The sequence below is a fragment of the Otolemur garnettii genome, unplaced genomic scaffold (assembly GCF_000181295.1).
Source record: "Otolemur garnettii isolate 467f Iridium unplaced genomic scaffold, OtoGar3 scaffold00112, whole genome shotgun sequence".
NCBI lineage: Eukaryota > Metazoa > Chordata > Mammalia > Primates > Galagidae > Otolemur > Otolemur garnettii.
The window spans coordinates 3,347,088-3,368,015 of record NW_003852507.1 but is presented as its reverse complement, the minus strand read 5'-3'; the positions used below and the strand labels follow the sequence as shown (position 1 = coordinate 3,368,015).

Below are 20,928 nucleotides of genomic sequence, written 5' to 3'. Positions count from 1 at the left end.
ATAGATACCCCTATCCTGCCACCCTCTTTTTCTCCTTCCTTTTGTGCACTTCATGTTACACCCAAGTGAAGGCTGCTTATTTTTCACTGTCTTCACAACAAAACAAAAACACAAGGGGAGGTGGGTAAGCAAGGATGGGGGAGTGCATGGAGAACTCTCCAGAACAAGGATGCCCTGTGCTAGCTCCTCTGCAAACCTGAGTCCCTTAGACACTGTGCACACGAGTCGCAGAGGGTGGCCAGTCAGGGGCAGGGCAGCTCAGGGAGGGCAGCTCCTCATGCGTCCCCCAAACCCCCTTTCTCCTAAGCTTGGTGGCCAAAGCAGTGGTGAGGACACAGCTGTTGGGCATTCAAACTCCTGGAAAAGATCACAATTTTGCTTTCACTCCCAGCGGGTTTAGGGGGTGGGGTGAAAGAGTGATTTCACTAGAGTGTATTTTAATCCTTATCCTCAGAGGTAGAATCATTTTATCCAGTACCTGAAACATGAGCTTCCAGTTTTGTTATTACAGTAACTCCTGATAGCAGACCTTGCCCCTTCCCACTTCCAGAACCCTCTGACCCTTGCAAAGGGGCCACAAAGTGCATGGACAACTACTGTGCAGACGTCACCCACAGCCATGGCCTCACGCTCATCCCTTGCTTGTGCACACGGCCTCCCCACAAATACATCGGTACGCGCAATATACAGTGGCCAGAGATACATTTACAGAGGGAGTGTGAGGCCGGGCCTGGGCCTGCATCCTTGGGCAGGGTCTGCCCCGTGGTCCCAGGGTCCTGAGGCTGCTCTGCAGCCAACCCCCGTGTCTTAGTGTTTGATCTCAAGGATGGAGGGGTTGTGGTCCAGGATAGCGAGGATAATCTTGTCCATGTACTGCCTCAGCCGGAAGTTGATCTCCTCCTGTTCCTTCAAGGCTTCCATTAGCTGAAGGGAATGAGAAGGACCAATAGAAGTCAGGTCTAGGTGGATGACAGAGGGCCTCGTGGGACCCTGGGCAAGGCAGGCCCCAGACACCCTCAGCACTCAGGTTCCAGGACAAGTGTCTAAGGCAGTGGCAGCTCCACCCGGGGAGTATTAGGCAGATGCCCAGGCCCTACCTCTGACATTCCAGTGTGGAGGGTCCCAGGGCATTTGGAGAGCTGACCTTTCATGATCATACCCTAGTGTGGCAGAAAGAGCAGCCTTTGGCACTAGAGACCTGTGTCCCTCTCCTTCCCAGGTGGGTAAGCTTGTGTTCTAGCTTTCCTATTTGTAACATGGAAGTGTTTTCATAAAGCCTCAGAGTTATCAGGAGATTAGAAAACCTCTTGCAAGTAGATGCTCGTGAAATGCTAGTTTCCTTCCCCTCTGGGTTTGGGGGAGGGGAGTTATAGCTTACTCTGGGTTCTCAGGTTGATAGCATTAACTGGCCATTTCTGTACTTTTCTGGCAACCTAAGACGCACACTCCACCCTGCTGCTAAACCTGGGCTCCTTCCAGCACCTGCAGAGAGCTGACTTAACTTCTCTCACAGCTATGACCCCCCATGGCCTTGCCCTCCATCACTTGGGGTAGCTGCAGACGGGACTTTCAGGCCAGGCTGTGGTCTGGTTTTCCTGCTCTGGAAAGCCTGGGGGCTGGTCACCATGGTAGGTGGGGGATGGGGGCCCAGGGCCCAGAGGAAGCACAAGTGGACATGATTACCTCATCACGTGAGGCTGTGTCTATTTCTGCAGCCAGGGACTGGGCTTTGGTCTGGGTGGCAAAAAGGTTCTTTGCTTCGTAGAGGCTGAGGCTCAGAATCTGCCCATTCAAGTCGTCATTCTGATCCCGCAGCTTATGATTCTCCTACAGAGAGTGGGGTGAACATGTTATCAACTCCTAGAAGCATCTAGAGCCCACTAGAACCCACTTCTCTGCATCCACTGTCTCCTAACTGCCACCAGCACCAACCCCTCACGTGTGGCCAGTGCAAGAGGCCACAGAGGCCGCACACTTTGCCGGGCATCAGAGGGTAGGAGGGCTGGGAACTGGTCTAGGGGCCTGGTGTTCCAGGAGTTCACGGGGTTCCAAGGTAGAAGAGTTACAGCCCTACTCAAGGAGGTCGTGTCTCCAGACAGGACCACAGCCCACCTGGCACTCAGCCTCCAACCCTGGCTGTACCTGGAGAAGAGAGATTCCCTGGGGCCTCTAAGCAGGCAGATCAGCCATCCTGGCTCCTCCTGCAGCTGGGCTCTTAGATCCTGCTCAGGAGTTTCCAGAGTCTTCTCACTCTGGAGCTGACCCCAATGCCCTGCCCAGAGCCCATGACCAGCCCCATTGTCTGATGCCCCCTAAAACCTGGCCCTTGGGAACCCACTCCAGACTGGGAGGTGGCTGGGGCTTTAGGACTCTGCTGGGCATAGCCTCTAGCACCTCTGTCTCTGATGGAGAAAGCTCAGTGTTTCAGGCTGCCAGGTCAGGCAGAGCTGACACTTGAGCCGACACCACTCCCTTCCCTCTCTTGGCTGCCCCTCCCAACCCTACTCCTTCATCCCCCAACTTGTCTCTAAAAGCGTGTTCCTGGGAATGACCTGAAATGAAATCTTGGGCTCAGGGTCTTGGCCTGGGACAGCCCAACACAGCCAGGTACTAACACTCAGCTGGGTAGTCTCAGTCTCCCTTCACTCGCCCCACATACCAAGGACAAGGACTAGTGTCTATTTCTTTCTATGGTCACGGGGGAAGATCCTGGGATTTCCACCAAGCAAGGCACTTTACCTGAGCTGTGATATGAAACAGCCCTTACAATCAGGTTGTCAAGGGCAGATAGGGACATGCGTGGCAAAGGTGCCTTAGCTCTGGGCTCCCCTACCACAGTCCCTGCACTGGAAATCCACATGGTTGGCCTGGTCACTTTGCCCCATTGGCATAGGCTCTCGGGGCCCACCTGCTTGAGCCGCTTGACCTCGTGTTCCAGCTCCACCTCACGGGCCCTGGCATTGAACTCGCCCAGGCCAGAGGATGCACTTCGGCCCCGGCCTGGCCGCTCACAGTCCAGCTTGTACATCTGCAGATGCTCCAGCTCCTTCCGCAAGTCCTCGATGAGCTGTGAGGGAGAGGCTGGTCAGCAGGAGCAGGGACACTAGCGGGATCCCTGGTGCCCTCTGGCCTGGGACCCACCTCTTGAGTGGCCTCCCGCTCCTTCTGGAACTCGAGGCGGTTCTGCCGCAGCTTGTCCATCATGCGCTTGTACAGGTCCATCTCATCCTTGAGTCGCAGGCTGGTGTCCTCCAGCCGGTCAGACATGCGCTGCCGCTCCTGGAGCCAGGGAGACATAGTCAGGGGAGGAGGCTCACTATAGCCCAGGGACTTCCCTGGGGATGTGATCAGCCACTCTACATGGCAAATGGACAGTCAGAGCAGCTCCCTTGGACAGAAACCTCCAAGTCAGACTTAAAGAAATAGCCAGGCTGGGGGCGACACCTGTGGCTCAAAAGGGTAGGGCACTGGCCCTGTATGCTAGAGGTGGTGGGTTCAAACCCAGCCCAGGTCAAAAAAAAAAAAAAAGAAAGAAAGAAATAGCCAAGCTGAGAATCGTAGTAGCTCATACTTGTAATCTCAGCACTTTGAGAGGCCAAGGTGGGAGGACTGCTTGAGGCCAGGAGTTTGAGACTAGCCTGGACAGTATAGCAAGACCCCATCTCCAAAAAAGATATATAAAATTAGCTGAGTGTGGTGGCACATGACTATAGTCTCAGCTACTCCGGAGGCTGAGGCAGGTGGATTGCTTAAGCATGGGAGTTTGAAGCTACAGTGAGCTATGATGCACTCCAGCCGAGGTGAGACCCTTTCTCCAAAAAAATTTCTTCTATGACACTAGAAACGCAGTTAGAAAAAATTCAGGCCTCTGAAGTCTTTCAATGATGCTACACAGAGTCTGAAAAGAAGGTATTAGCCTGAAAAGAAGTCAGCCCTTTCTAAGAGTATAATTCTCCTCCACTGTATAAGGATAGTATATATTCACTATAAAAAACTTGGAAAATCAGAAGTACAGAAACAAAAACTGTTCTTCACTTTTGGGGGGCAGGGCAATTTTTTATAATTTCAGAAACTATAAACTAAAATCCCTCCACTCCCCACTCCCTCCCACCCATGGGCAACATTGCCCCTCTGTGGGTTTGGCTCCCGGCTGGGATCTGCTACTCACCTCATCCAGTTTCTCTGTTTGAGACTTGAGCCGAGTTACTGTTGTTCTAAGTTCTGTATTTTCTTCCTCTAATTGCTGCACCCTGGGGAAAGGAGAACAGAAATCTCAGAAATCTGGAATGGGGCTTATCTCACAGGGGGCTGATAACTTGCTATGATTCTCTGCTTCCTGGAAGGAGGAGGATACCAACTCAGAAACCAACTGAGAGAAATGAGAATATGAATAGTTATCTCAAATGATAACATAGCCTTGAGCTGCCAGTCAGCCATGGCAAAACAGTAAATATATTGAATTATCATTCTTAGGAGTTTTTTTGATAAATGAATAAGAATATAAGATTCTTTTTGCATGAGTTCTTAGAATCCTGGGGAATCCACAGGGGAATGTTTTTATGCTACCCAGAGAAACAATCTTCCCGTGTCTGTGATTGGGATCCTCCTGTTAGACTCCACAATCTGAAGGCAATGACCATATCTGCTTTTCGTTCTCCACCCCCAGCATCTCATCCAGAGCTCTCTTCTGAGTGTTCACTGAAGCTGCCTCTCATGTCCACAGGGACTGGTTCCGATGGTAACAATCCTCTGATGTTAGCACCACAAAAGGGCTGTCCCATGAGAAGACAGAGCCCAGACCTGCTCAGTTTAAATAATCTGAGGGGAGGTGCAGGGGAGCTGGCACAGAAGGTGGCCTCAAGCTGGTGTAGGTGGCAGGGGCCAAAGCATACCACATGCCTCTGGGGGCATCATCTGCATGTTCTAAGTGAATGGTACCCAAGCTGTGCACAGGGAACCAGCTGGGAGACAGCTCCCAAGGGCTGGCTTTCTGGGCTTTGTCCTCTGGCCCACACTCACACTGTCTCTTTCCACCTCTATGTCTCAGCCATCCCTCACAGGCCAGCTGTCAGAAGCAGGCTGAGTCAAAGTGGCCACCCTTAGTGGGTACCAGCCTCCAGAGCCAGATGCCAAATAGCAGCTTTAAGAACACATGTCAAAATGTAAAACATACCCCTGGTGAGACAGTTAACAAAGCTGGCCTCAGACCCAGGGAAGCTGGGAAGTCCCCTCATCAGCTAGAAAGGGGCTTGGGCACCTGGCTCCCCGGGCCTGCTTCACCCCCAGAGTCTTAAGGTGTGAGGTGGGAGCCACTGCACTGCAGTCCACCTGCCATCAGGAATGCTCAGGGCAGAGCCTGGGACCTTGGGAGTATGTTCTCTCTGCCAGGGGCCTAGGCAGCACAAGGCATTGTCCTGATATGTGTCGGCTCACCCTCCCCATCCCCCCATTCACTCTGTGGGACTGACAGAGAGGGGATGACAGAGAGGAAGTGACACAGTGTGTGCACAGTCATGGCGAGTGAATGGGTGATCAGGTTCTGGGCTAAGGCTGCTGTTCCTTGTCCTCCTGCCACAGATGTCCTGAAGCACCGGGACCCTGCTCAATCCATCAGGGTCAGGGAGAACCGACAGCAGGGGGAGCTCCAAGCCTGGACATTGGACCCAGCCCAGGACTCCGGCAAGACCATTTCTGTCTTCTATTTCCTTGTCGATAAACATGTGCATGGCTTCCTTTACCTCTGTGAACAATCTTCTATACACTTCCTAAGTAACATGCCCATGTGACTTCTAAGGCATCAAAAGGAAAACTGTTAGAACGTGAGGCTTGCCCCCAGCCTCTGTCTTCCCATCTATAAAACAGGAATAGCCCCAGCTCCACAGGCAGGGCTGTCCCTGGGGTGCAAGGGTGTCTGTCTACAAGGGCACAAGAATCAGTGGAAAGGCAGTCCCGGGGGCAGAGAGGGGGATAGTGGGCCCCACCTGGCGTTGAGCAGTTCGACCTCGGTGGTCTTCTCCCTTTCCAGCTTGCTGTAGGCTTCACGATGTCGCCGCATCTCCTCCTCCAGGGCCTGCTCGGCTGTGGTCTCCTGGTCCTTCACCATCTCCTCCAGCTCGTGCACCCTGAGGACAGAGCAAGGGGCAAGCACTTAGGGTCCATATTGTCTCACCACAACCCGGGCCCTGAGACCCCAAGTCAATAACACGCCCACTGAAGGAGGTGACGGTGAGTTGGAAAGTCCTGTCGCTGACTAGGGTTCACCATGACTTCTAAAGAGAAGTGTCAGTCAATATGCACCATGGAGGGGTAGACCTGGCAGTCAGTCCAGAAGGGGGCCAGGCTCTACCCAAGAAGGTGGGCTGTTAGGGCAGCACAAGGACAGACGGCTGTAGCTGGATGAAGCAGCCTCGGGTCTCACCTCTACTTTTTGCTCTATTCCTTCCTGGCCAGCAGCCCTCGGACTGATACGTCGGCTTATTGGGTACCTTGACTCCAAACACAGGTACATCCTGGCTTAAGGGTTAAGTTGGCCCAAGTCAACTTCAGACCTGGGAGGCCCAGAACCCCATGACTGGCAACTTGGTGAGTACACTGGTTTAGGGTGCATCTCGCTGACAAGTCTCTCTGTGAGCTGACCTTTTTGATCTCAGGCCAGGATAAATCTGCCCAGCTTCATGCTATCAGGTGAGGACACTCACTACTGCACTGGCAGGGAGCATTATGCTCAGTGGGCCACCACCGACAGCAACGCTGGACCCTTCCTACCGCCTGACTTACACTGGCCTGTCCCTCTTCAAGTTCATTCCCAGGGAAGTCAGGCTCTCATCACTGCATGACAGTGGGAGACAGTGAATGCCAGCTCCTGTCTTAGACCGGCCCTGGCTCTACAGACCTGGGAGATGGAATCCATCATCCTGTCCCTAGAGCTCTGTCCCCTGGGCACCCTGCACAGGCAGGAAGTGATGAGGGGCTGATGCACCACAGACGCTTAGCAGGAGGGACAGCCCTTTACCCCCCAGCCCAGCCAACACCCCAGTCAGACCTGTGCACCAGTTGTGTGTTCTCCTGTTTCAGCTTGCTCTTCAGGTCCCCATTGGTCAGGCTGTCATTCTCCAGTTCTGTCACCTTTTTTTCCAGAAAGCTCACCTGCAGTAGGGGAGAATGGGTGTAGAAGATCTCTGAAGCTACAGGACGAGAACCTGCACGGTTCCTGCACGGCCAGGACCTCCAAATGGCCGTGCAGGAAGAGAATGGTCATGTTTGATGGGGGTGGGCCCATGTGACTGGGGCCGCCTGCCCGAGTCCCCAGACAGCAGCCGAGTGCTCCCACCACCACCTCTGAGGATGTGCACCCATGATGGACCCTCTCCAGCCCCCAGGGCCCACCTTTTCTGTGATGTCATTGTCACAGGAGTCGATGCTGTCCCGGAACAGGTCTTCTGTGCTGCCATTGCTACTGCTGAAGTTGCTATTGTGCATGAGCTGCCTGCAGGGATGGAGGGAGGGGACAGCTGGTTGCAGAGGCCTCGGACATGAGGGTTAAGTTGGCCTATGGGCTGGGTAAGCACCCGCTATCCCTGAGGCCTTCCAGGACTCCCTTTAAGGAGGCTTTTCTCCCTCAGCGGGAGGAAGCAGGCGCTGCCTGAGTCCTGAACCTAACAGATGGTACCGCTCAGAGGTTGGCTAATGGGCTGCTGTGCACCCTGTGCCCTGGCAGACAGGGCCAATCAATCACAGCTCTTTCCTGCTGCCTCAGAGCCCACAGCTTCCTGACAGCAGCTGCCCAGTGACCCATGCTGGCACAGGAACCCCCTCCTCTTCCAGCCCGAAAGCCCTAGGGAGGCAGCCTGGCCCTATAGTCTTGCTGGAGGATCTGAGCCTCCTGAAGCTTAATGTCCCACCAAGCCAGCTCCTGCTACAGTCTGGAAACTGTAGGGGAGGCCAGAGGGCAGAAGATTCACCAGTCCTTGCAGGGCCCAGAGCTGGTGGGTGGAATGGGGCAAGGCAGATGCTTGCTGAGGCCCCCCATCCCTGAGGGCATTCCCTTCCCTACTGTCCCACCAAGCTCCTAGGCCAGAGCCTGGACACTCACTGGCAGCTCCCACAGCCCCAGGTGTGGGTCTGGGCCCAGTCAGTAGGAGACCCAGAGTGGAACACAGCAGTCCCAGGAGGTCAACTGTGCAGGACATGACTAGAGCAGAGTGACCTGCTTTGATGGGGTATACTCATGCCTAGACCTCTGCCAGCAGAAAACTCAAGGTGTCTTTGGGACGGCTATCAGCTCCAAGTGGAAGGAAAGGCCCTGGCAGCCATGGGGGGTGGTGTGTGTGTGTTGTGTGTGTGTGTGAGACTGTGTCTCTCAGGCCATCCCTGGGGTGCCTGCCTGAAACTGAGGCAACCAAGGGTTTGAAGATGCTGCCAGGAAGGGTACAGACTGGCCCCTCTGTTCCAGAAATGGCCCCACATGCAGGACACTGGCTGGGTCTGGGCTATTGGCATAGAGCCCTGGCCTCCTGGGCAGCAGCAGCACAGTTAAGGGGGCAACACTCAACCTGTCCTCCCCACCACCCTAGTAGGGTGCTTACCGTCCAAAGGCTGTGCTGGAAATCTTTCGGTTGGGGCTAGAGAGAGAGACAGAGGAAACAGTCGATGAACAGAGGGGGCTCTAGTCTGTTCCCTTATCCTGCTCTAGCTACAAGATACCAAGGTACAGGACAGGGCTTCTCCCTCCCACTGAAGGGAGCCTGCTAATCAGCTTGGTCCTAATAATTAGCAGCCTGATTTCCTGTTGCAGAAAAAGCCCCAGGACTGACTCCAATCTTAGAGCATGCTCATTGCCAAGGCCGAGCAGGGGTGCCCTGCCTGCGGCTTCCCACCCCCCCACCCCGGGTCCACCTTGGCCTCTCATACCCCTCGCTCCCCAAGGGACCCCTGGCTCACCTGTTGGCCTTCAAGTTTCTCAGCCGGGCTTCCAAGTCATTCAGGAGGTTGATCTTCTTGCAGCACTGAGAGCAGTACACATCCAATAATTCACTGTTGTATGCGTGCCGCATTTTCCTAGGTGTCTGCCCCGCACTGATTCATAAGAGGGAAAGAAATCGCCTTAACTACTGTCCAGTCTGGTGTCCTATCCCACCCTGCTGACCATGTGGGAGTAGGGGCAGGGAGTGAAAATACCCCAATAGATTGTCCCTTCTCCAGCATTCTCAAAGAGAAGCAGCCTGAGAGTTGTACCCATTTAACAAAAAGGCAACCTGAGAGCTAATGCCAGAGTAACTGATGACTCAGGTAGATGAGAAGGTATCACAGATGGTCACTTGGAGGGGCCCTTTGACACTAAGGTTCTCAGAGCAAAACAGTACAGAGCCCCTCCACCCTCAGTTTGCAGCCCCCACAAGTTAATTCTGTTTCTTCCTCAGGCTAGAATTGAGGGGAAGGAACTCCTGACCTGTAATCAGGGTACAAAGGCAGCACCCCAAGCCCCCAGGGGCAGAACCCACACAGTTCAGAACAGAGGGAAGGATGGTCAGCTCAAGACTTGTCCTGCCTGAACACTCCCAACCCTGAGATGAGGTTGGATTGGCTCTGCCCCCTTTCTCAGATCCTAAACGCCCTTCTAGACCAAGGGGCCACCTGGAAGACACTGAAGACCCCAGGTCTGAGTAGACGTTGGTCCTGGTCTCGTCATCAGGGCAGGGGCTGCTGGGGGCACAGTCCACATCGTCTCCCTCCCCGTAGTCTTCAAACTGTTCTTCGTTGCTGATGAGGGAGGCAGTAGAGTGCGTGGACAGGTCTGACGTGGTCATGGAGGGAGTGTGGACCAGGGACCTGAGGGACGGAGAGCACTGTGTCAGAGGAGGACTCTGGAGGCCCCACTCAGGAGGAGGCCACTCAGCCCTACAGATTAAGGTCATACCTCTTGGCCTGATGAGTACACGTTGCAGACTCTACCTAAAGGGAAATGTGTCGCCACAGGGATGCTCAAACCAACGCTGCCCTAACTGTAATCTAATTATTTAGTTACAGCTCCATCAAATGCTAGTTTCTGAATTTGACATTAGTAAATTATTAAATTATGGAATATTAAATAGTTGAAGCGTTTTTTAAAATACTGACAATAATGTGAAAAAACGAATATAAATAAAAGTTAGATTTAAAATTTTAGAAACAGTTAAGACTGAGGATAGTCATCCCTTGGTATGCAAGGGAGATTGGTTCCAGGACCCCTCTGAATACCGAAATCCAAGGACACGCAAGTCCCTCATATAAAGTGGCATAGTATTTACATACAACCTACGCACATCCTCCTGCGCAGATTGCTTGTAATACCTAATCGTAACTTAATGCTACATGTAAATGTTATGTAAACAGTTATAGGGTATTTTTTTTTTTTGAGACAGTCTTACTATGTGGCCCTCGGTAGAGTGCCGTGGCGTCACTAGCATATTGTTTTTTAATGTGTATTATTATTTATCATCGTATTTTTTGGGTTTTCCCCAATATTTTTAATCTACACTTGGTTAGCCCCACAGACGTGCAGCCTGTGGGTACAGAGTGCTGACTGTATACATTGAGGTCTAAGAAAAGGGGGAGATAAGAACAGTAAGATGGAGGCAGTGCCTGCGTGTGGGTGGCGGGTCACTGCTCCCCATTCTCACTCTTCCAGTCTTTCTCGAATTTTGTTTAATTCTCCCGTATCCCTTCATAATCAAATGAGGCTGTAAAATAAATAACAATGAGCTGCTAGGTGAAAAGTGTCTCAGTCTGCGGGGGAGATTTCTAGTCCAAGGGTGTCTAATCCCTAAGAACAGAAGCTGGAGACCAGAGGCTCCAGGGCCTCTCCTGGGTGAGCTGTGATGTCTCAGAGGCCCCATCTCCAACCCAAGGACAAAGAGAAGTACAACTCATGACCGGCCGAAATATAGCTTCCTTTTATGCAGTAATTTCTGTACATTATTACTCAAAATCAGAATTTCTCCTACAACCTCACTGACCTCTACACTCAAAAATGAGGAACTTAAAAACAGTAACAGAAGTATGAAAGGGTTAATAGTACTCTGAAACCATGCCCACAGGGAACCCCAATTACTTTTTCTTTTGAGACAGAGCCTCAAGCTGTCCCCCTGGGTAGACTGCTGTGGCCTCACAGCTCACAACAACCTCCAACTCCTGGGCTTAAGCAAGTCTCCTGCCTCTGCCTCCCAAGTAGCTGGGACTACAGGTGCCCACCACAACACCTGGCTATTTTTTGGTTGTAGCCATCATTGTTGTTTGGCGGGCCCGAGGTGGATTCGAACCCGCCACCTTAGGTGTATGTCACTGGCACCTTAGCCACTTGAGCCACAGATGCTGAGCCTCTTTTTTTTTTTTTTTTACCTAAGACAAGTTACCCTGGTGTCATAGCTCATAGCAACCTCAATAGCAACTCTTGGGCTCAAGTGATCCTCCTGCCTCAGCCTCCCGAGTAGCTGGGACTATAGAAACCTGCCATAATGCCTGGCTAGTTTTTGTTTTTAGTAGAGAAGGGGTCTCACTCATTGCTCAGGCTGGTCTCAAACTCTGGAGCTCAAGCAATCCATCCGCCTTGGCCTCCCAGAGTGCTAGGTTTATAGGTATGCGCCACCATGCCCAGCCTCTCGGTATTTTTTCAAAAGAAATATTTAGTAGGGATGGGGTCTCAATATATGGCTCAGGCTGGTCTCACACTTCTGGCCTCAAGTAATCCTTCTGCCTCAGCCTCCCAAAGTGTTGGAATTATGGGCATGAGCCACCATGCACAGCCTGGAAGCCCAGTTTCTATCTTTGGATAGAGTGGTTACTAAAAAACAAGTCTCCCCTCATATGTACCTGGGTCACCCTTAATTTACTTATTTATCTGCCCCCAGATTCCTCAGCACTTCAGGTTGAATTAATCATACTCCTCAGTTCTTTCTCTTGAAATGTTGCTAAAACTCCCAGTACCCTCTTCTGGCTTATCTCCTCACAATTAGTCCCCCCAAATAATAAGAACAATCAAGTGGTAGACGGGTAGCCACAGCATCAATGGGTCTGTCCTTGTCCTTGGGTTGGCTGGATGTCGGTACACCTGATGAAACGCTGCCAGAAAGCAATGCAGAATTCTCAATCAGTAACTCCAAAGGTCTCCATGTGAGAAGCCCCATGGTTAGAAAATGTATTAGGTTGAACCACATCAAATCACCTTTTTTTCTGAAGGCTGAAAATGATTAAAAGTTGTCAATTTCATATGGTTCAACCCTCTCTAGATTCCTGGGTAACCATCACCTTCTTTTGACAGGGGGCCTGCCACTCCTCCTTAGCCAGGATGGCGGCAGCTTCCCTCTGGCCCGTAAGTCTACCTCCTTCCAGAGCCTTAGTGAGGGCCAAAGAGGAGGGACTCCCGTCTGCCAGCACCAAACTAAAAGACAGCATTACTTCAGTGGAACGTCATGTAGGTCTTAATACTGTTTTAAAGTAATATTTCTGATTATGAAAGCACATAATCAATGCAGAAAATGCAGAATATAGAACAGAGTAGATGAGAGGCAATTAAAATGATCAATCATTCTACCATCCAGAAATAAACGTTTAATTATCCACATTAATTTATTTCTAGGCATTTCCTACTATGTAGGTAGGTGTTTTTAACAAAGCTAAGAGCACACTTCACTGACATCTTTGTAACCTGCTTTTCCAAACTAATTGAGATCATGTATCTCGTAACATTAAACAGTCATTTAAAACTTGACTTTGCCCAACTGCCTGAAATTCCAGAACTATCCCTACTTTTAAGCTTTTAGGATGCTTAGAATTTTTTGTTCTTCAGAATACCCATGACACGGAGGTCTGTGATATAAATCTTGAGCGAGTCTCACATTTACTTCCTTCCAAAAACCACATTTCTGGGCCCAGAGGCACATACCAAACTTCAGATAGTTTTAACTCACTTGTCCTCTGGCAGAAACAGGCCCCCAAGTCCCCCGTCCTTCTCTTCAGCAGGACTCCCGACAGACCCCTCCAGGCTCTGGGTGCTCTCCATGGGGCTGTCCATGTCTGACTCCTGGGGGCCCTCAGGCGGGGCCAGCGTCATGGCCTCTTCCTCGTCCTCAGGAAAGAAGCCGGGCTCTCTGGGGATGAGCTCGCCATCAGCGTATGCAGGGCCTGCGACCTCACTGCCCTGGGAAAGACAAGGGGTGCAGAATGAGTGAGGTCAGCTCCCCCTGGCTCAGCATTCCACATCAGACTACAAAAAGGCCAGCAGGGCCAGAGACAGCAGGTACTGGGGTGCACAGAAGCCCAGACCCCAAGACGCCAAGCATGAGAACGCCTGGCAGGTGATTAGACTCAGAGACCTCTCACACTGGCCAACTCATGAGAGTCTGGTGAGGAGCTGGAACTCTCAGGAATGGCCATCCACAAAGAAGGGCCACAGCCAGGTTAGCCAGGCCATTTGGGGGCACAAGGTCAGCAAAATGGAGCCCCCATCACAAAGTATTCATAGGAAGACAAATGACTTTAAGACAGCTCCTTCGGGATCCATGTTAAGGGCACATGCACATTGAATGGTCTTCAAGAACAACCCCTGACCCAGCAGAGTTGAGGCAACGTGGCACTGGGGAGTCTGCACAGCTTGGGACCCACCATCTGTGAGTCTGAGCACATCACAGACCCTCTCCGAACCTTAGTTCTCTCTGTGTCGATCAAGAATGGTGATGGAGTCTCACAGGGTCATTGTGTCCATTAAATGAGTTATTTCATGTCAGCATCTGGCAAAGGAGGACTTTTAATGAATATATCCTGGCCAGAGAATGCAAGGCTAGCCTGGGGGGCAAGAACACCAGGCCTTTCACTTCTGTGCTTTAGGCCAAACCTGCCCGTGCTGGGTCCATTGCCCAGCACACTGCCTGGCACAACAACAGCGAGTCACAAAGATTAAGCACCCACCTTTTGCTAAAATCTCACACAAGGGCTCTGGCTTTGTTCAGAGCATACCCTAGACTAAGGGGTAGGTCTTTGCAAACCAGTTCCTGTGGCCACTTTGTCTCTGAGAAGGTAGGTACGCCCTGGGTAGTGTTCCTACCTGTTCCTATCTGAGAGGTCAACCTACTCCCAAGGTTCTTGGTGTGCTCCTCGGCTAGGGGTGGCAGACAGCCCCACAACACTACAAGAATGGTAACAGGAACAAGGGCTATGAAAAGCTCCTGGGAATCTCAGATGACAACAGGGTCGGGGTTGTCTGAAAAAGTTGCTCAGTGACAGGCTTGAATGTGCCTGTCCAGACACATTCAGCCATCTGGTGCCATTGGTGAGCTGGTGGTCCTCCTGGGGATCTGTCCTCACTAAGAGATTCCTGGGCTAAGAATAGACGGCAATTAGTGACTCTGGCTCCTGCCTGTGCCGGGACTCAAGCTGAACACCAGATGGACTGGTAAAGTTGGTGCCATACAGCCAGGCACCCACCATGGAGCTGAAGAGGCTGTGTCGTGAACATCCTCCCTGGTGTTCCCAGGGCCCTTCCCACCTCGATGTCAGTAATCTCATCACATGGCTCCCAACCTATCAGAACTCCTGTCCTGGGCCAGCTCTTCATCCACAAGCCTGAAGCTACAGGTGGGGACTGTCCTATCCCTAGACGTCCCCCAGCAGCACCCTGACACTCCTGGTAGCTGCCAAGTCCCTGTTGGGGTGGCAATAGCAGCCTCAAGTGGCCTGTCTCAGTCCCAGGGCAGGGCAAAAGGCACACCAGGGCCCTGTCCTCCAAACAAGACTGCCACCTCCCCAGGGCAGACCGTTAGCTGTGACCGAACAGAGTCCTTGTCAGCCTGGGTCTTCACTGGTCATCTCCAGTGTTCTTGTCTGTCTCTCACACACACCCTTCTCTCACAACAGCTCTATGAGAGCACCGTGAGGTATACAGGGCAGACTCGGGACACCTGGGAGGATGAGGCCCAGCGTGGGAGGCCAGCTGCCAGGAACCATGCAGCTCACAGAGGGCTCTGCTGAGACCTGAAGCTGGCTCTGACATGCCCAGCCCGGGCCCTCACCCACCCAACACTGCACACGCACACACTCATTCCAGCTGCTTCTCTCAAAATCAACTGCCCCCTACATTAAACACCTTTTCACTCAACCCACAATTGTCTACCCAAGGCAAGGGAATTTTAATAAAAACTTGAAAATCATTTCTAGTAGTTTCCCTCCCCCAAATTCAAATGGTACAAAGACGGCTATTCGACAAGTGACTGCACACCCACCTTGGTTGCCCCACCACAGTACTGGCTTATGCCTGTCCCAAGACCCCTGTGGTAACATCTTGTGACATCTGTCCTGGTGACCTGTGCTGCGCCCTCAGGGCCGCAGTCTCTGGCCCCACTCTGGGTAGGGGTCTTCTAGGTGGAGCCCCCAGCTCCCTTTTCCTGCTAGGCTTGGAGAGTTGCTGCAGATGGGGGTCAGAGAGGGGCAGCTGCTAGAAGGAGCCAGAGGCGGCCTCTCATCCCATCCGTGAGCCACTATGCACTGGCTGGGAGAACTCGGAGTCACTCTCATTAGAACCCTTCAGAGCCACCTCTCCTCTTTTATGTTCTGCAGATAAAAGCTGCAGAAGGAAAGGGCGAGCTTGCCCGTATTATAAACATGGCCCGCACAGGATTCCTAGGGGGCCTCCGGACAGTGGTGCTCTGAGGCTGTGAGTCACCCTCTGGCCAGGCTGCCTGCAGGTCAGGGCCACACGGCACCCCTATGTTTAGGCTTCTGAGAAAGTGGGAGAGAGGACATCACCCCATCTCAGGACTGTCACACTCACAGGGAGACCCAGAACTGCCCACTCGCCCCTGGCTGCACGGTCTGTGTCCACACCACAGCAGCCCCCTTCTCAAGGCGCATGGGGATGCCCAGTCATGAACTGACCGCTCTGGAGGGCTGGCTGGACTGGGGAGCAGGGAATGGGCCTCCCAAGAGCTTGTGTTGCCAGATGACCAGGTGTCTATGAGCAGAGTCTGTGCCGGGGAGCTCCTAGACTCTGCCCCTCAGAGCTCCATGTCCTGCCTACTCCCTGGTGTTTGAAAAAGATGTCCATGCAAGACCATCTGGCCACCGTCCGTGACTCTCGGGACATCAGGGACATGTCCAGCCCTGGTGCTTAGTGCAGCCTCCTCAGGGTTTGCACAGGAAGGCTGTGTCTGGTCTTTCGAGGGCCTTGAGGGAAGGGATGGTATCCTCAGGAGGCAGCACTGGGCATCGTCTGTAGCACAAGCTGACTCTTCAGGGCTCTGTCTCTCAGGACCCACGACCAACCCTGAGCACAGAGCTCCCTGTCCCCCTAGGGCATAGGGCCAGCCAGCCACTGTGAGCCACACAGGCTTGGTTGGTAATATCCAGACCACCCCAGGCCCACCATCTCCCACCCTGCTGAGGGGACATGGGGTGAAGAGAGACAGAGCAGGTGCAATGTGTCCTCCCCAAATCCCAAAAGACCCCTGTGGGGGGGACTGGGGGAAGGCCCACTGGAGCCCAGAAGGCTGGGTTTCAGTCCCTGCTGGCCTATCACTAACAAGCTGTGTGACCCTGGGCAAGTGACCATGCCTCTGAGACTCTGGTTCTCTAACTACAGAACAAGGACAATCACCTGTACCTCAGAGGCCACGGAAGGCCACATGTGACAACATATAACAGTAGCAGAGGCTGAGCTGTCCCTACAGCACATGGGTCACCGGCTAGTTGTCTAGCAAGGCCCTGGACAGACAAGTAGCCAGGGGGATCCCTCCTTCCCTTCAGAGAGGCTGGGCCCAGGGGATGCTCTTAGGCCAGGAGTTTCTGGAGAAGGCTAGGAAGCAGGATGCGGGCAGTGGCTCTGGCAGGACAGACAGGACAGTACCCACTGCGACATCCCCACCTCTACTTTTCAGCCCCACCTCCAGCTGGGGCTGGATAGAGCTGGCCAACGCTGAAGTGTCAACCTGGAGGCACACAGTCTGCCCTGGGCCTCTCCAGCTTCGAGAGCTGTGTCCACCCGCCAGCAGGCCCCATGTCACCCTTCCTCTGTAGGAAGTTGGCAAGGGCTGAATTCAAGGTTGCTGAAAGGCCCAGTATCAATACACATGGGGGCTGGCCAAGCCGCGGAGTGGCCCACAATGCCCCACTGTCCATGCTCTCAGCAGGGGTGTAGCAGGGCCCAAACTCCATGGCTGTATCTGGTCCTCTCCTGTCCCCACTGTCCCCCATGGGGACCCTCTCTCAGTCACACACAGCAGTACTCTACATGTTGCTGGCAGTGAGTGCAGAGGGCCCTGAAACCAAGCAACCACATCTCCAAATGCCCTAAGAGAGGGAGCACTCTAAATGGGTAGCCTCGGGACTTCTCCATCTGCACCCCATGGTAGGCACTGAGGGAGCACACGTAGGGGACTAATGAGCACAGGCTGAACCAAGCTGCGCTGCAGGGTGGTGAGCTGGGAGGAGCCCGGCCACAGGGCCCTGAGGCCTGGGCGCCAACTCTGGCGTGGTCACTGCCTGACTGTGTGACCACTTGATAAGTTTAATTTCTGAGCCTTAGCTAAAAACAGAGATAGGAACACCTACCTGGCAGGACTGTGCTAAAGGGTCTAGGTCAATGCCTTGACCTTGAGGATGCTGAAGAAGGGGCAAGCCGGCGTTAGGGATAAGCTGTGGAATGGACTGATGAGGCCCTGCTTCACCATTCAATAAACCCCACGGCCTTAGGTTTACTGACCCTCCCAGAGCCTCAGTTTCCCCATCTATAACATGGAGTTAATTATGATTAAAATAAAATGAATTGGCCCATGTTCAAAACACTTTACAGCCTCAGCCCACATAGAAAGTGCGTAAAACTGACCTATTCTTGTCACCGTCGTGTTGAAGGAAGACAGGCGTGCAGCCTGGCCTCCACCCAGCCCCTGGGGCCCTCTCACCTACACCAGTGCCACACTGGGCTGGGGGCCGGCTGGGTTCCGCTGCGGGAAGCCAGGTGTGTGTGTGCTTCAGAGCCTGCCCTGCCAGTGCCGCGGCCTCCTTCCTCCCCTCTGTTCCAGAAGGTCACCCCCACATTAACAACACCCTTTAATAAGTGTTAAAAAGAGATGCTGCTTGGGGAAGGGAGTTCAGGAAGCTCCAAGGCTCCGGCTCATTCACGCCCAGCCCTGGCAATGGCTCCATTCCCAAGGCATTAGCTCCCAGCCAGAGAACAGCTCTGTGGGGACAAGGCTGGTAAAAATAGCCTGGGCGGACACATCACAAAATCCCAGCTCCCCTCACAGCGAGGCACCAGTGGGCACACGTGGACGCCACTGCTGGGAAGGTGGGTGTGGTGATGGGGTGGACATATACCAAGCCCTGTGGGGGCAGGGAGCTGGCAGCTGCCCAGGTTAGACCCATGAAGCGGTCCCTCAGCGCACTCCCAGGCAGCCGACAGTCTGGGAGCACAGATGGCCAGAAGAAGGTCTTTCCCCACAGTGAGCAGAATTCCTGGGTGTTGACACCCTCAGGCCCACAGGGAAGGGATAAGATTACCCTGGCAGGACCTCTCATATCCTACTGTGGCTAGGCTGCTCTTGTCATGGAAAGATGGTTGCAGCAGAGAGCAGTAAGTAATCCAGGCTGTAACTGACCCCTGCTGAGGCTGCCAGCCTTTGCTCTGCAGATGGGCAGCTGTATACACGTAGTGGCTGACAAGGGATTCTAGGTCAAGTGGCGCCTGTAGCTCAAGCAGCTAAGGCGCCAGCCACATACACCAGAGCTGGCAGGTTCGAATCCAACCCCGCCCTGCTAAACAATAACAACAACAACAACAACAAAAATAGCCGGCTGTTGTGGCAAGAGCCTGTAGTCTCAGCTACTCTGGAAGCTGAGGCAAGAGAATCACTTAAGCCAAGGAGTTGGAGGTTGCTTGTTAGCTGTGACACCATGGCACTCCACCTAGGGCTATAGCTTGAGGTTGTCTCAGAAAAAAAAAAAAAAAAAGAGATTCTAGTCAACAAAGGGTTACTCAGGTGGCAAGGTGGGACCAGAGGGGTGGTAAGCACCCAACCAGGAGGCTGGGGCCTCAGCCCTGCCTTCTGAATGCAAGGAACCTTGGTTCACCCCACACAGCCAGAGGCAAGCACAGGAGCAGATCACTGTGCTACTAGGGTTTATCCCACGCTGCCGCAGCCAGCCCTGGGAACTGAACACATACGATGAGATCGAAGCTCCCCGGCCCAGCACTTCCCTCTCTGGCAGAAGGTCAGATGCAATGCTGTGTTCTCATGTCCAGGGCCAGATTAGAGGCCCAAGGATAGCTGGCGGAGCAGAGCTGGTGCCCCATTCCTAGCAACCTCATCCCCCCCGGACAGGGTCTCTCCTCCAAGCCAGGAACTCCATGATCCATCTTCTGAACCTCACCATGGAAAGGGTGTCAGCAGGAACAGCAGACTTCCCTCACCTGGGCCCACTGCTCCTGCCTGTCCTGCACCTTCAAAGCAGTTCTCCGAGTAGACACCTAACTGCTACACTCTCACCCTCAGGTAGACCTGCAGATTGCAAGGCATGGGGCATGGTGACAACTCATATTTCCCCAGGTGATCAAGTGGGAAATAAGCAGGCTTTGAGCCTCACTCCACCCCCACCCCAGCAGGGAGGTACCACATCACCCTATTATAGATGGGAGCCAGAGGCTCTCAGGCCAGATGTGGTTCAGTCTTGATCAGGGGCCCACAGGCTGTGGAACCTCAGGCTGGGGCTCAACAGCAGAGAAAGCAAAAGCTACTCTCATGCAGCGTTTTCATCACAACTCTCGAGCTCTCTCCCCAACCTCACACCTCGGCCCAACACACATGCTGCTGGTAAGGCAGCGTCAGAGGAGTACAGGGGAAGGGGGTGAGCCACAGATCCCAGAAAAACCCAGAAGTCAGAGGTGTCAGATAGCCTCCTAGGAGCTCCACTCAAAGCAGACATGGGCAAATCTCCTGAAGGATGACAAAGTTGGGGGACTGGAAGTATAAAGGACGAGCACGTCCTCAGTGGGGAGCTAGAGTGAGTGGGGCCTCTGGGAAGCACAAAAAGGGAGAGTTTGAGGCAGACCCTGGCAGCATCCACCCAGGCACTGGCCAGAGGCACTTGGCCATGCTAGACTGACTAGCACGTCCAACCTGTGCCAAAGGCTGTGGGACCTGGCACAGCTGACACCAGAGCTGGAGATCATTCAATGTCCATCCAAACCTTGGCCTGTGTCCTAGTTCACCTCCCACTCCCTCCCGGGAGCCTGTGGATGAGAGTGAGAGGACTGCCTGAGCTCACTGCAGGGGCACTGCTCACTGCTAGGGAATCCGCTGGCAATAGGGCTCCATATGTCTACCTAGGGACAATCGGTGGACCTGAGTACTAGGGTTGTGGGAAGATCCAGTAAGATCTGGTTTTCAAACCCATTAGGCTATAGGCCAGAGCCTGGACCACAGGGTGGCCCCACTGGACACCCCCAACAGCTGCACTGTCCACCTGATCTCTCTGACCATGACACTTCTGTTCCAGTAACACACTAGCACACCAAAAACTGGCAGTTGAAAAACAAAAATAATAGCTGGATGTTGTGGCTGAGGCAAGAGAATCACTTAAGCCCAAGAGTTAGAGGTTGCTGTGAGCTGTGATGCCACAGCACTCTACTGAGGGTGACAGAATGAGACTCTGTCAAAAAATAAATAAATAAATACAGTAAATAAATAAAAGCCTATTAAAAATCTAATAAAGGGCTCGGCGCCTATAGCTCAACCGGCTAGAGTGCCAGCCACGTACACCTAAGGTGGCGGGTTCGAATCCCCAGCCCGGACCCGCCAAACAACAATGATGGCTGCAACCAAATATAGCCGGGCGTTGTGGCGGGCGCCTGTGGTCCCAGCTACTTGGGAGGCGGAGGCAGCAGACTCGCTTGAGCCCAGGAGTTGG

The 20,928-nt window shown here is 53.2% G+C and overlaps 1 protein-coding gene across 4 annotated transcripts in view; it reads right to left on the bottom strand.

Annotated features, from left to right (window-relative positions):
* Positions 1-435: 435 nt before the first annotated feature.
* Positions 436-20,928, bottom strand: part of RAB11FIP4 (RAB11 family interacting protein 4) — a 36,056-nt gene continuing 15,563 nt past the window's right edge. For 3 of the 4 annotated variants that reach the window (XM_023517513.1, XM_023517516.1, XM_023517515.1), the window contains exons 2-14: positions 12,945-13,174; positions 9,634-9,828; positions 8,941-9,075; positions 8,586-8,621; positions 7,387-7,486; positions 7,043-7,146; positions 5,982-6,122; positions 4,169-4,250; positions 3,142-3,279; positions 2,909-3,067; positions 1,684-1,827; positions 1,098-1,160; positions 436-924 (exon numbers count right to left, since the gene is read on the bottom strand). In XM_023517513.1, coding sequence (XP_023373281.1) covers positions 808-924; positions 1,098-1,160; positions 1,684-1,827; positions 2,909-3,067; positions 3,142-3,279; positions 4,169-4,250; positions 5,982-6,122; positions 7,043-7,146; positions 7,387-7,486; positions 8,586-8,621; positions 8,941-9,075; positions 9,634-9,828; positions 12,945-13,174 — 1,644 coding nt within the window. In that variant the 3' untranslated portion in view covers positions 436-807. The remainder of the gene's footprint in view (positions 925-1,097; positions 1,161-1,683; positions 1,828-2,908; positions 3,068-3,141; positions 3,280-4,168; positions 4,251-5,981; positions 6,123-7,042; positions 7,147-7,386; positions 7,487-8,585; positions 8,622-8,940; positions 9,076-9,633; positions 9,829-12,944; positions 13,175-20,928) is intronic. The other variant, XM_023517514.1, reaches the window with a different exon arrangement.